General features: G+C 44.9%; 1 protein-coding gene across 1 annotated transcript in view; it reads left to right on the top strand.

Annotated features, from left to right (window-relative positions):
• Window positions 1–13,537, top strand: part of FHOD3 (formin homology 2 domain containing 3) — a 403,414-nt gene that overhangs the window by 231,202 nt on the left and 158,675 nt on the right. The window contains 2 exon segments of the mRNA XM_077753850.1: window positions 3,949–4,043; window positions 11,045–11,188. Of these exon segments, the coding sequence (XP_077609976.1) occupies window positions 3,949–4,043; window positions 11,045–11,188 (239 nt within the window).

Here is a 13,537-nt window from a genome sequence, read left to right as displayed (position 1 = left end):
CAAAGAAAACCAGCACCTAAACTATGAGTCCTCAACAATGACTACCATCTTCAGCAGATGGAGTCCAGAACAAATTCCTTGGGCTGCTTTATGAAGATCACACCTGCTGCACATGGGTTAACCAGTAGGGCTCGTCCTGTGAGTGTGGATGATTTTGCCCTTTGGCCAGGAGTAGGCCGGCTGTGGGGCCTGGGTATGAGCTGAGGGGTTGTAGTCCATCATAGGGACTACTACATAGTTATGAATTAAGGAACATTAAAAATGTCCCATTTGAGCCAGGCAGTTGGCACATTTGTCCCAGGGCTGGAATGCAAAGGCGGGCTGGTGCTAGTGTCTGGGACGTGGCACGGTATCACACCCATCTGCTCAAACTGCTGGGTCATCTCTTTTCTTGCATCTTCAGGTCACTTTCCCTTCCTAGTGGAAGGGTGTGGCAGGAACAGAGAAAGGCAGTGAGTGTGTATAGGAGCCTGTCTTTGTCATTTTGCCATCACAGACTCTCTTTTATTGAGATTGTCCCTGTGGGGTTGGCAGGAAACTGGTGGAGAGCCCTCTGTCCCCCCTGGGAAGGTGCCCTTACCTCTGATTAGATGAGTTTGCCTCTCAGAGGGTGGGGCAAGTGACCAGACAGGGTAACATAGTTTGAAATTTCACTTATAAGTCTTGAGTCCCCCTAATTTGGGTCAGCACTGCTCTTAAAGAAGTTCTGTTTTCATTTGAATGTGGTATAATGAGATATGACATAAATCCCAAATGTGTGTACCACACGTGATTAACAGGGAAAACAAATCCACCCATCCTTTCAAGCAATCCTGTCTCTGACTTCTGCTCCAGGATACACTGATCCGTGAAGAACTCCCAAAGCATGGTAGACAAAACTCAAACTCGGTTTCCATGGTTATTTATAGTGGAAGTATCTGTTATGTGTGTTTGTCAGGCATGTAGAGAGGCATGGAACACGCTGCAAGGATCTTCTGATTGAGTGGTAGACCAATTCTAGAAGGCATCGGGCTAAATCTCTTTTTTGGTCAGGGAGAAGTTACCCTAGAGACCTAAGAGGAAAGTAAGGGGGAGAAAGTGTCGAGTCATCCGTTGTGGGCTGGCTTCTCCTGGGTTGAGAGCAGCACTGTGGTTTGGCCAGAAAAGGGGACCTGCCTGGGAGTCCATGTAGGAGGTCAGTAGGTAAGCGTGGGTGTCACCACCACCACCACCCATCACCATGACGGTTACAGCTACTGGCGTCACGTAACAGATTCTGTGTCTGTGTATAAAATCCATTTATCTGATAAATATTTAAGTGCCAATGATGTACTTGATACATCAGAGGAAAAATGGGCTCTCATGGAGCCTCTACTCACAGAGCTGTTGTCTGAGGGTGGAACTGGAGAGAGACAGAAGGTAAAGATTAGGGAAATTACTGTCTTCTAATAGACTTCATTAGTGCTCAGACAAAAAGACAAAGTGCTCCATCTTGGGAATTCTCCAAGGTTGATACGAACACTCCTATTTAGATGGATTTCTTGAGACTCCGTTCATTCCGCTAGTTTGGGGCTCAGTTTCTTTCTCTATCATGTGAAGGGGTAGGATCATATAGTTGACGGTTCGAATACAGGACCACCCCTACCCACACAAGCACACACACTCTGAATGGCACAAGTAGAGGTTGGTGGGGGGAGGGGTAGACCTGGACCGTGTAGTTCCAGCAGCTGCGGCTCCTGGAGAAGCAGAAGCTGATGGGGCCTCACATGGCCAGCTTGAGCCCTGCCAAGGCTGTTTTGTTGCACCAAAATGTTTCCTCCCCTTTACCTTCTTTCTTTTAAATCCTTCCTATTTTCTGGTCCCAAAACAATCAAAGGAGAATGAACACTCATCTCAATAGTGTAGGAATATATGCAACTTTCCAGACTTGAAATCTTTAAAAGGTAATAAGATGTCACAGCTGAAGAGCCCATTTTTCTATTAAGTCAGTGTTTGAATATTTTCATTATAAAGGACTAAAAGGTGTGCATATGGGTATGTCTGTATGATCTGCCTCCTTCCCTCTTCCCTCTAAGCCTGCCTTTGCTTCTTGGCCTTTCCTTCCCCAGGCCCTGTTTGGCCTCTCTGGCTCCAAAATATGCTACCAGGATGCCCGTTCTGGGCCCACTAGCGCCAATGGAGATGTTTCTTTTCAATGCTGGTCTTCCTTTTAACCATAGGTGGCTTAGAACCTGTGCTTTATGCTGAGGTTGGGTGCCGAGTGTGAATAACACAAGATGCACTTGTCCTACACACAGCAGAAGCATTAGAAGTGCTTGAACTTTACCTGGACAGTGCGACCCAAGACCTACTGACCACATTGATTCACTGTTAATGAGGGCAGGAGAGAGAATGTTACTTTGCTGGACAGGTGAGGACTTTGAAGGGCAGGTGAGGACTTCAGAATAGTTGGATAGTAAAAAATCAGCAAGGAGATATTTCAGAAGTTAATGGGCAAAAGATCATGGTCTTGTGTTTGGAATTAGGTAGAGTTAGAGAAGCTTGCCTAGTAGTGACCGACTGGCAATTTGGCCAAAGGAGGAGGCTTTCTGTTCACTAGCTAGGAGAGCCAGCAGACCTCCAAATTAAACTATCTGCATTTTTAACATCATATAGTAGGTGCCTGTTCTTTTTTAAAAATTCTCCTGCCTCTTTCCTTCTCTTACTATATGCATTTGCCCTCTGGTTGTTTTTAAAACTTCTCCAGCTTAACATAGTTCATGCCCTCTCAGAGATCCTCATTTACTATTCAGACATTTTATTGAGCTCCTATTATGGGCTATGCACTGTGCTGAAAGCAGATACAGAAGACAGATAACACTGCTGCCTTTGGGGAGTTTTGTTCTCCAGGCCAGGAAATCAGCTCTGACATAACCCATCCAAGAACGAGCATTTGGAAGCCACTGCTTTTCTGTTATATCAGAATTTACTCTTATCAGCAAAAATAAGCAATTTCTCTTTGAGATCTGTGTAGAGAAAGCAGGAAAGGCTTCACATTCCCTACCACCAAGCCAAGGGTAAAGCAATACTTCACTTCAAATGTTTGTTTCAGGCATAGGAAATTGTGTCCGGATTTTGTGTTCCCTTTGTGACCTTGGCCTTGGCTTATCAGTCTTGAATGTGATGGGTTTTCCTGCCCTCTCCTGGAGCCAGGGACTAACCACCCCTGAACCTTCACCTGCAAAGCCCCATTGAAGAGCCACTTCTCGCCTTAGACTCTCCTTGACCATCTGCACTGCAAGAGAACTCCCTTGCTGAGTGACAGGCTTAGCTTTTGCCTTTTAAATGCTTTTAGTCTGTGCTGGCATATGTTCTTGAGTTTATGTCTAAGTGTTCCACTAGCTTATAAACCTCTTGAAGGCAGCCTCCCACTAGACCCTGTTCTTTGCACCCTGTTGATGCTTAAACGGTATTTGTGTCTAGATTGAATAGAGGTCATATACTTGTGTTCTTAGAGTGTTTGCCAGATGGATATTTCAGGGTTACTTCTTGGAGTCCAGGGTTGGAGTCAATGTAAAGTCCTCCCTTGTCCATTTTCCTTGCAGGAGGTCAGAGCATAACATGCTAAGGGACATTCAGAGAGGATTTATCGAGAGTTTCCATGCTCAGAGAGTGAAGTTCACTGATTAAAAAGCTGCATGTGAATGGATTTTTTCAAATCACATATTTAATATAAAGGGAGCTTTGAAGCAAATGGATAGACATCCTGACATTAAAGAGTATACATTTTCAAGTGAACGAGAATGGTGTGGTCTCTTATTGCCAAATGAGAAGCAGGTTCCAGTCCACCCAAGGATAGTGTTACACTTTGAAATTTGGTGACTGAAAGACAGTGTCGTCGCTGGGTGATGAGTCTTTGGATAAAATGTGATATGAATTGGATAAGGAACATTGACTTGCTGTTTCTAATGACTATTGCTTTGCTCCTAGGAGTCAAACCCTGGTCAAATATCATGGAAATCCTGGAGGAAAAAGATGGGGTCGACACAGAGCTGCTGGTTTATGCAATGACTTTAGTGAACAAGGTTGGTTGATGATTGTTAAGGGTCAAACGTCCCCTTAAAAGATAAATTGAAGTCTTAACCCCTGTGAATACCTATGAATGTGACTTTATTTGGAAATAGGGTCTTTGCAGATGTAATCAAGGTAAGATGAGGTCATTAAGGTGGACTCTAATCCATATGATTGGTTTCCTTAGAAGAAGAGGAAAAGCGACACACATGTGTATGACATCTGGACATGTATGTGAGGAAGACAGCCACGTGAAAACAGTCAGACTGGAGAATACATCTATTAGCAAGGAATGCCAAGGATGATGCAAGGAAAGATCATCCTCTAGAGCTCTGCTGACACTTAGATGTCAGACTTCCAGTCTCTCAAACTGTGAGAGAATACATTTCTATTTTAAGCTCCTAGTTTGTGGTATGTTGGTAGAGCAGCCCCGGGGAACTAATATGATGTGAAAATCTAGCATTTGCCCCCTGAGCAAAGACCCCTATCACGGAGACAGGAGCCATGGCTACGGTGCTCCTCTTTGCAGGAGAAAACCCTTTCTGCCCCCATAGGGTGTGTCTGTAAGCATGCTGGTGCACATGTGTGTGAAGGCCTGGGAGCGTCTGCGTGCTCTCTCTGCTTTGGTCTTTGTAACGAAACCAGAAAGAGGACAGTGAGAATTCTATGACCACTTTTCCTCTCAAGATGTCCCCTTAAAAACATTTTTCCTCAAGAATATAAATTAGCCAGTTTTTCCCTAAGAAAACAGTTTATGGTCTGGGAGAAATGAAGACACTCTTGTTCCCCTACTGATTGAATTCTGACTGCTGGGGGTGGGTATCATTCTCTTTTCATGAAGGTGACGGCACCCTTATGCTCTCCTCCCTCCCAACGCGTCCTTCCTGGTCACCTCCCTGGTCACCTCCCGGCAGGGCAGTAGCAGTCTTCAGCATCCATCCCTAGAGATGGTGCTGACCCCACACTGCCCTGGGAGAGCCCACCCTCAGGACTCCAGTTCCTTCCTCCTTGTAACTGCAGTTGGTGTGTGTGTTGGACATGGGGTATCTCCTGCAGATTGCTCTACCCTGGACCCCAGGAATCCCACCCACCCGCCATCCCATGAGCCTGCCTTCTCTCCCCAAGCTGGTGGATGCAGGCCTATAGCACCAGCGGTGGGGATGGATGGTTCTTCAGAGAAGAGACTCAGAATCTCTTTCATGAAATATAACTGGAGAAACATTTCCCCTGGTGAACTGGGGACATATTAGTCGAAAGCATTAGGAGAAGTAATTTCTACTAGATATTAAAATGTCGTGTACTCTAAAGATTAAAACAATGTGGTCCTGGCTCTTTCCTTGGCTGCCAGATGAAGCAGACCTCACTCCACAGAGCAACTTACCCTAGGGTTGAAATCAATGGGGATGAGTTAGCCTCATTCATAACTGGGAAGGAGGTATGCTAAATGGAAATAAATACTTTGACCAATACCGAAATGAACTCCAGACCGATTAAAGAGTTGAATGTAACACATTAAACAGTAGAAAAAGAAGTAGAGGTGATGATTAGTTTGTTTCTGGTAGATGAAGATTATTTTAATAATCAAACCTGTCAAAAAGATTCCAAAGGGAAGGGCTTTTAAGTATGCCACTGCATTAAGTTATAAAAGGTCTTACTTGTAAAATGAAAACCACAAATAAAAGCTAAGGGGAAGCAGTACATTGGGAAATGGTTTGCAAAAAATAGGGCAGAAGATTATACTATCACCAATATATCAAGAACCTAGTTGAAAACTGAAGGACATTAAATCTATTAAGATGAAAAGAAATATATAGTAAAACAGACATTACCCCCTGGGTCACATTGGCAGGGATTGCTTTTTAATGAAATGCCGTTTTGTTGACAAGGACCCAGGAAATTCTAGTTAAGGTTCTGGTGGGGAATGGGCATCTTTTTCTGTAGGATAATGCTAAGAATTCTGTTTATGTTTTCAAATGTATTTGTGGGTTTACTTTACCATGCAAATTTCTGGGGTTTTGTTGTTTGTTTGTTTGTTTGTTTGTAAGATCAGGGTCATCTATTTCCTGTCCTTTTCAGTCAGTGACATTGTTTTAGAAAATGTGGACCTCAGTAAAAATGGAATGTTCACTCTTGCCTGGTGTTTCCATTGTAATCCTACCCATCCTATTGGCGGAGGCCACGCTTGGGTGGTTTGAAGGTCCTAAAAGCGGGGGCGGGTGTGGCCATTCTGCTGACGGCACTGGCGAGGACCCAGCCCCTGTCACATTCTCCTTGGCATCAGATGGCATTTAATGTCCAGGAATTCCTCGCTTACTCTTTCTCTTCTGGCAGGTCTGTCTCCTCTTTTGTTAGTTCTGGCTCAGGGGATGTGGAGGAACGTCCTATGGACAGTTGCTCCGAATGGCATCCTTTCCTCAAAAGAGGTCAATAAACCACTGGCACCCACATTGGGTTTGTTTTCTTTTGCTGAATTTTAGTCACGTTTATTGCCCCAGTGAGTAAAATCTTCTGAGATCCCAAACAAACAAACAAACAAAATAAATTGAAATGTTACTATGGGTCTGGAAAAAAATTCAGGCTCTGAAATCTGGGAAATTACTATATTGCTTTTCTAAGTTTTCTTTCAACCAAATAAAAGATGGACTAACAACGTGGAATTCAAAACATGAACATTTTTGTGACAAAACAGGGGAACTAAATTTTAGCTGCTCATGGTTCTGAGACTGACACTTGCTCTCTTTCTTAATCAGAGACCTTAGTGGGGGATTTCCAAGATCCAGGCTGATCGCCCCCACCCTAATCTTGTTCAGACCCCTGGCTCCATGTTGTCAGATGTGAAGGAGCATCAGAAAGTAACCCCTTCTTGGGGTGCCTGGGTGGCTCAGTCGGTTGAGTGTCTGACTTCAGCTCAGGTCATGATCTCACAGTTCATGGGTTCGAGCCCCGCGTCGGGCTCTGTGCTGACAGCCAGCTCAGATCTTGGAGGCTGTTTCAGATTCTGTGTCTCCCTCTCTCTTTGACTCTCCCCCGCTCATGCTGTCTCTCTCTCTCTCTCAAAAATAAATAAAACATTTAAAAAAAAAAAAAGAAAGTAACCCCTTCTCATCCTGCCAGCTGAAGCTCTGTAATGCCCTCTCTCGATCCCGCTAAAACCCCCTCAGTAGGAATCCCCCACTTTGAGGGGCTCAGCTATTGGCCACCTTGTGGAATAGGAAGAGGTAGATGAGGGGGAATGAGGGACAAGAGGTGTTATTGTGGGGCTGGCTTGAAGCTTTCAGGGAAGGGCTGGATTCATGCTGAGTATTTGCCTTTATCTTTACATTTCATTTATTGTTAATTACCATACCATAAACTTACTGAAAATTTAGCTCTGTAAGTTTTAACACTTGTATAGTGTTGGATAACCTTCACAGTTAGGATGTAGAACATTTCCATCTTCCCCCAAATCTCCCTCCTGTTATCCTTTATAGTGATATCCTGATTCCCTCTTCTGACCCCTGACAATCATTCCCTGTCCCTATAGTTTTGTCATTTCCAAATGTCAAATGGAATCATAGAGGATAGAACCCTTTGAGGCTGGCTTCTCTCAGATTTACCTGTGATCAAAAGTGTATTAATGGGGGTGCCTGGGTGGCTTAGTCGGTTAAGCGTCCGACTTTTGCTTAGGTCATTATCTCGCGGTGCGTGGGTTCGAGCCCCGTGTCGGGCTCTGTGCTGACTGCCAGCTCAGAGCCTGGAGCCTGTTTCAGAGTCTGTATCTCCCTCTCTCTCTGACCCTCCCCTGCTTATGCTGTCTCTCTCTCTCTCCTAGAAATTAAAAAAAAAAAAAAAGTGTATTAATGGTTGGCCCTTCCTGCTGCTGCATAGTATTCTATGATATAGACACACCGCAACTTATTCTCCCGTTGAAGGAGATTTGGGTTTTTGTAGCTTTTGGATTTCACAAATAATGTTGTTTTGAAAATTTGTGTGCACGGGACGCCTGGGTGGTTCAGTTGGTTAAGCGTCCGACTTCGGCTCAGGTCATGCCCCATGTCAGGCTTGGTGCTGACAGGTCAGAGCCTGGAGCCTACTTCAGATTCTGTGTCTCCCTCTTTCTCTGCCTTCCCCCCTCAAGTTCTGTTTCTCTCTCTCTCTCGAAAATAAACATTAAAAACAAAAAAGAAAATGTGTGCAGGCATTTGCCACACTGGTTTTATCCTATAAGAAACATTTGGGGGCGCCTGGGTGGCTAAGTTGGTTAAATGTCTGACTTCGGCTCAGGTCATGATCTCATGGTTTGTGGGTTCGAGCCCTGCATCAGGCTCTGTGCTGACAGCTCAGAGCCTGGAGCCTGCTTCAGATTCTGTGTCTCCCTCTCTTTCTGCCCCTCCCTTGCTTGTGCTCTGTCTCTCTCTCTTTCTCAAAAATAAATAAACATTAAACATTGTTTAAAAAAAAAAAGATTTGATGCAGTCAGTGAGAACCCAGGAGAGAACAATAAAATGCCCTTTAGGACAGAACTTTCTCCTTGTGAGAGATGCCTATGAAGACTGATGTGTCACAAGCCCTGGCAAGACAAAATCTGAGAGAAAACAGGAAAGGGAGTCATGAGTGTAATCAGAAAGTAAAGGCATCCAGAGACATTTGTCTCACAGACTTCTCTGACAGAGCTGCTACGTTTGCCAGAAGGAGGTAAACTCAGAGGTGAGGTGTCAGGGTAGAACTGGGAGAGGACAGGGGCTGTGGAGTGGGGGGGGCATGGCACAGTTTGCAGAGATCTTAGAGAATCAGCTGAAAATAGGTGAATGTCCTCTTCCTCTGCAAGTAGAGAAAAGAAGCCATGTTTGTGGCAAAAGGCCACCTATGCCCTGAAGCCACACATGGAAGGGGCTGGTACGTGGGCTTGGCTCCAGCCCAAATTTTCACAGTAGAAATGACAAATGACCTCTCAATACCCTCACTTCCGGACCTATTTTGGGCAAGTCTCCCTCAGTCTGTTCAGTTCTATGGACCTAATTGTTTAATTATTTAGCAGTTCCCCCTCCCCACCCCCAACATGGTTGGGCTTGCTAAGGCCACGGGAATTAGGTCCAGGAATTTAACCCTCTGGGTTAAATTCTGTAAGAACTTCAGTTGACTCTCAGGGGAAAAAGGGAAGGGAACTGAGAGGTGAGGAAGACTCTGCCTCGTCGTGGCCCGCCCACTGTTGAGTAGGAAGTTGTCAATCGGACACTAAATGTCAGCTCACTGGGTTCCTCGAATTGCAATTCTGGGGTTTGCAGTCAGGGACCTCCGATCACCAGCCCTGCCATGGCCTTGGGCCCCATTTCCATTTCCTCATCTTTTAATAAGTTCAAGGGTTTTCACTAAAACCAAAAGATGGAATGTTCTGATGATAGGATTCTTTGAATGCTGAATAGTTTTTTTAGTTCACATCAGGGGCCAGGAGCCGGGGACAGCTCAGGGGACTGTGGTTACCTGCTGAGGCAGAGTCACCACCTCCCCTGGCACCTGCAGGCGCTGGCGTGTGCTTTCACACTTGGCCGGCCGCCTGGGAGCACCTGTTTGTTATGGAGTCTTACTGGTTCCCAGCCGCCTGTTGTGGGTCCTTGCTGAGGCCCCTGATTGATTAAGCTTTCCCATCCCAGTTATTGTTCATTCACTTCTGATCTCACCAGCACCGAGCTGTGTCCTCTTGGCTCAGCATAGAAAGGAACACACCATTATTAGTGTTCTGAATAGAGACATTCTTTCCAATATTAACAGCCCCCAAACAGAAGTGTTGGAGAAGTCGGTGCTGTGATACGTCCTTAAGACCGTGTCGGTCTTTTCTGTTCCAAGAGTTCAGAATAATTTTGAAATCTATCCGTGGGGTTCTTGGAAATGAAAGAGGGAGTAAAGACTGGTCGAATTTGAAATTCCAGGCCAGAATATTTTGTGTAGAAGCCTGGGGGTGTGAGGAGAGACTAGGCTTTTGCCCCAGGTTGGCAAGAACTTCTTGTTCCCTCAGGCAAGTCCCTTTCCTCCCCAGCCCTCATCTCCCTATTCTTAAGATAAGGACTTGCAGTAAATCACCTCGAGGGTCCCTCCAGTTCAGAGCAGAAGCCTGGTCTGAGAGATCATCCTTCTTTTAAGAGACACAGAATTCAAAGAGAAGTCAGCATCCCCCCACCCCACCCCCTGTCGTGTGTTATCTTTTTGTCTCTTCGTTGCTGTTTTGAAATTTCTCATGTTTTCCTAAAATTCATAGACCAAGGGGAAGGCCTACCAAACCAAAAGAAAAAGGAATCATTAAATTGCTGTAACTCCAGCTGTTGGTAGATTGATCGTCACAGGAGTTTCTAATCACTGAGCATGTTAGGTAACAAATTACCACAAATTTAGCAGCTTGAAACAACACAGACTTATCAGCTCACAGTTTCCATGGGACACGCTTCAGGCACCGCCTAGCTGGGTCCTCTGCTCAGAATCTCACAAAGCTGTAGTCAAGGTGTCGACCAGGACTGGAGTCTGGTCTGAGGCTCGGGATCCTCTTCCAAGCTTTTGTGGTTGTTGGCAGAGCTCATTTCCTTGCAGCTGGAGAGCTCATGGTGGCTTGCTGCCTTCTTCGGGGCCGCAGGATAATCTCTCTCTCCTAGTCTCTGAGTTCCAGAAATGTCTAAACCTGCTTTTAAAAAGCCCACCTGATTAGATCGGGCCCACCCATCCAGGTTAATTTTCCCTTTAACTCAAAGTCAGCTGAGACCTGAATGATATCTGTAAAATCCCTTCACTTTTGCAATATAATGTAATTTAATCCTGGAAGTGCCCTGCTGAGGCTCACGGGAAGGGGATATTACAGTATCTGTATACCAGGGAGTGGGCTCTTGGAGTGCATTCTGCCTACCACACTAAGAGAGGATTTTTTTCTCAAATGGTTTTGTCATCTGTCTTGTTTTGTAATCCTGGCCACTGGCCACCCTGCAAAAAAAGCCTTGAGAGCCTTGAGTCAGTCCCCTAAGACATGTCCGTGTCCTGTTCTTTCTTCATGCAGACACTGTCCGGATTGCCAGACCAAGACAGCTTCTACGACGTGGTGGACTGCCTGGAGGAGCTGGGCATTGCGGCTGTGTCCCAGCGGCACTTGAACAAAAAAGGGACAGACCTGGACCTGGTGGAGCAATTGAACATTTATGAGGTAAGAGCACACTCCTCTCATATGGCATCGTATAGCTGGGACTCACGTCAGAGGCTAAGGGAAACATATTCTAGACCCCTGGTTCTGAGTGTGGCGTAGCAACATACACAACACCTGGGAGCTTCACAAAATACAGGTTCTGGGGCCCCACCCCAGGCCTCTGGAATCACAGAGTCCAAAATAGGCCCAGCAGTCCTTGTTGCACCAGCCCCCGGGTGCCTCTGGGGTTCGCTCAGATGTGAGAACTCCTGAGGGAGGAGACATGTGGTCCCTTGCTTACAGTTAAAGATACGACACAGCTGTTCCCTTTCTTTCCCTTTCCTTCTGCAGTCTCTCCTGGCCCATTATGGGGTTTTATTTGCTATTTAATGCCACTGTAAGGACATAAAAATTAAATTCTTTAAGTATTAGCGTAGAGTTTACTGTTCTTCTTTATATTGTGCAGTGAGTGCCAGTTTAAAATGTAAATAGAAGAGCATTTAACTCCTATGCAGAATCATATAGTTTCCATTTTGTAGCTCCTTCCTATATGGCTGCTGGAACAGTGGAAGCACTAAGATGAACTCAGCTATTTTTACTTCACTTCTTGGTATATGTTCATTTTATGAACATTCTACCTTCACTTTACTGGTGTGTACGGAGGGCTGAAAGGAAAAGGAACCATGGGCCACCATATCTTTCCATTTTTTTTCTATGTCATCTCAGCATACGTGGTTGGCTAGTATAGCCAAATAACCCGGGTAAGACAGGATCTTATAGGACCCTCGGGTTGCCATCTCTGTGCATTCAAAGCCAGCTCTGGCTTGCACAGAAGGCCTCCAGGGCTCTCAGTTCCTCTGCGTAGTTACAAGGAAACACACTTCCCTTGTACTAGGTTCGAGTCTCCCTGAATTCTCACGTACTGTGCACCTACCATCACTCTAGGCTCATGGGTGCAAGGAATGCAGACACACGTATTGCATCCATTTCTCCTATTCATGCACATGCTCCATTGTCCCACTGGACATCACTTATAAAACAAGTTTAAAGATGGAATTAGTAAGAATCTCAAGTTGGTAAAAGAGCATGAAACCGAGCACAGAGCCCTGCAGAGTATAAGCGCGGAGTCTTGTGCAAGAACACCATTCACACTTCAACAAAGGTGGCCTTGCTTTGGGTTATACATCATGGCTTTATGGCTTGTTGACCTGAGTTCAGATTGTTCGCTGTGGGTTAGTTTTAGGTCACATGTGCCTTTATTAAAGTTACTTATCTGCTGTGACTATTGTCTGGACTCTGATCAAAGGTTAGAACACACTTTGTGAGTAGCAAATCGCATTCCTTGGTGTTGATCCTCACTGTCCCAGTTTCCTTCCATGGCCAGAAGGGGGCAGAATCCAGAGATCTAATTCTGCTTTGGTGTGAGACTGAACAGGAAAGCTTAGCTATTTAAGGAACTGCCACACTGTTTTTCCACAGAGGCTGCACCATTTTACTTTGTTTCTGGCAGTGTAATGAGGGTTCCGATTTCTCTTCATCCTCCTCAATGCTTATTATTGTCCTTTTCAAAAGATTACAGCCATCTCAGTGGCCTGTGCAGTGGTACACATTTTGGTCATGATTTACATTTCCCCAAGGATTAATGACATTGAGCATCTTTCCATGTGCCTACTGGCCATTTTCATATTTTCTGTGGAGAAATGTCTATTTCACATCTTTTTCCCATTTATAAAGTTTGTTTGCTTTTTGTTTTTGTTTTATAGAGAGAGAGAGACCTCATGAGAGCAGGGGAGGGGCAGCGGGAGAGAGAGGGAATCTTACGCAGACTCCCTGCCCAGCTTGAAGCCCAACCTGGGACTCGATCTCATGACCCTGAGGTCATGAGCTGAGCCAAAATCAAGAGTCAGACATTTAACCAACTGAGCCACCCTTCTGCCCCCATCCTTTGGCCGTTTTTAAATTGAGTTGTTTTTATACTCATGGGTAGTAGGAATTCTTGATATATTCTGGATACTAGATCATTTTTGAATATAAATGTTCATATATTTTCCCCATTATATATATGGGTCACACCCCATATAATATCATTCCACTTCTGACCTAACGGTCAAGCTACCTCCCCATCACCCTCTTCTCCTTCATGCCAACCTTTTTGGAAATTGTTCTGTATTCACTCTCTTCCTTTTGTCAAATTGCATTTGCTTAAAACTTATAGCATTAAATTTGTATCATTCATGAACATAGTATATACCTGTTATTCAAAGAACAATAAAACAAGCACCCCTTGTGATGGTTAATTTTCTGTGTCAAGTTGACTAGGATACAAGGTGTTCAGATATTTGGTTCTGTATTATTCCGGTATTCTGTGAG

The sequence above is a fragment of the Crocuta crocuta genome, unplaced genomic scaffold (assembly GCF_008692635.1).
Source record: "Crocuta crocuta isolate KB4526 unplaced genomic scaffold, BGI_CrCroc_1.0 scaffold231, whole genome shotgun sequence".
Classification (NCBI taxonomy): domain Eukaryota; kingdom Metazoa; phylum Chordata; class Mammalia; order Carnivora; family Hyaenidae; genus Crocuta; species Crocuta crocuta.
This window is presented reverse-complemented; position numbering and strand designations above follow the sequence as displayed.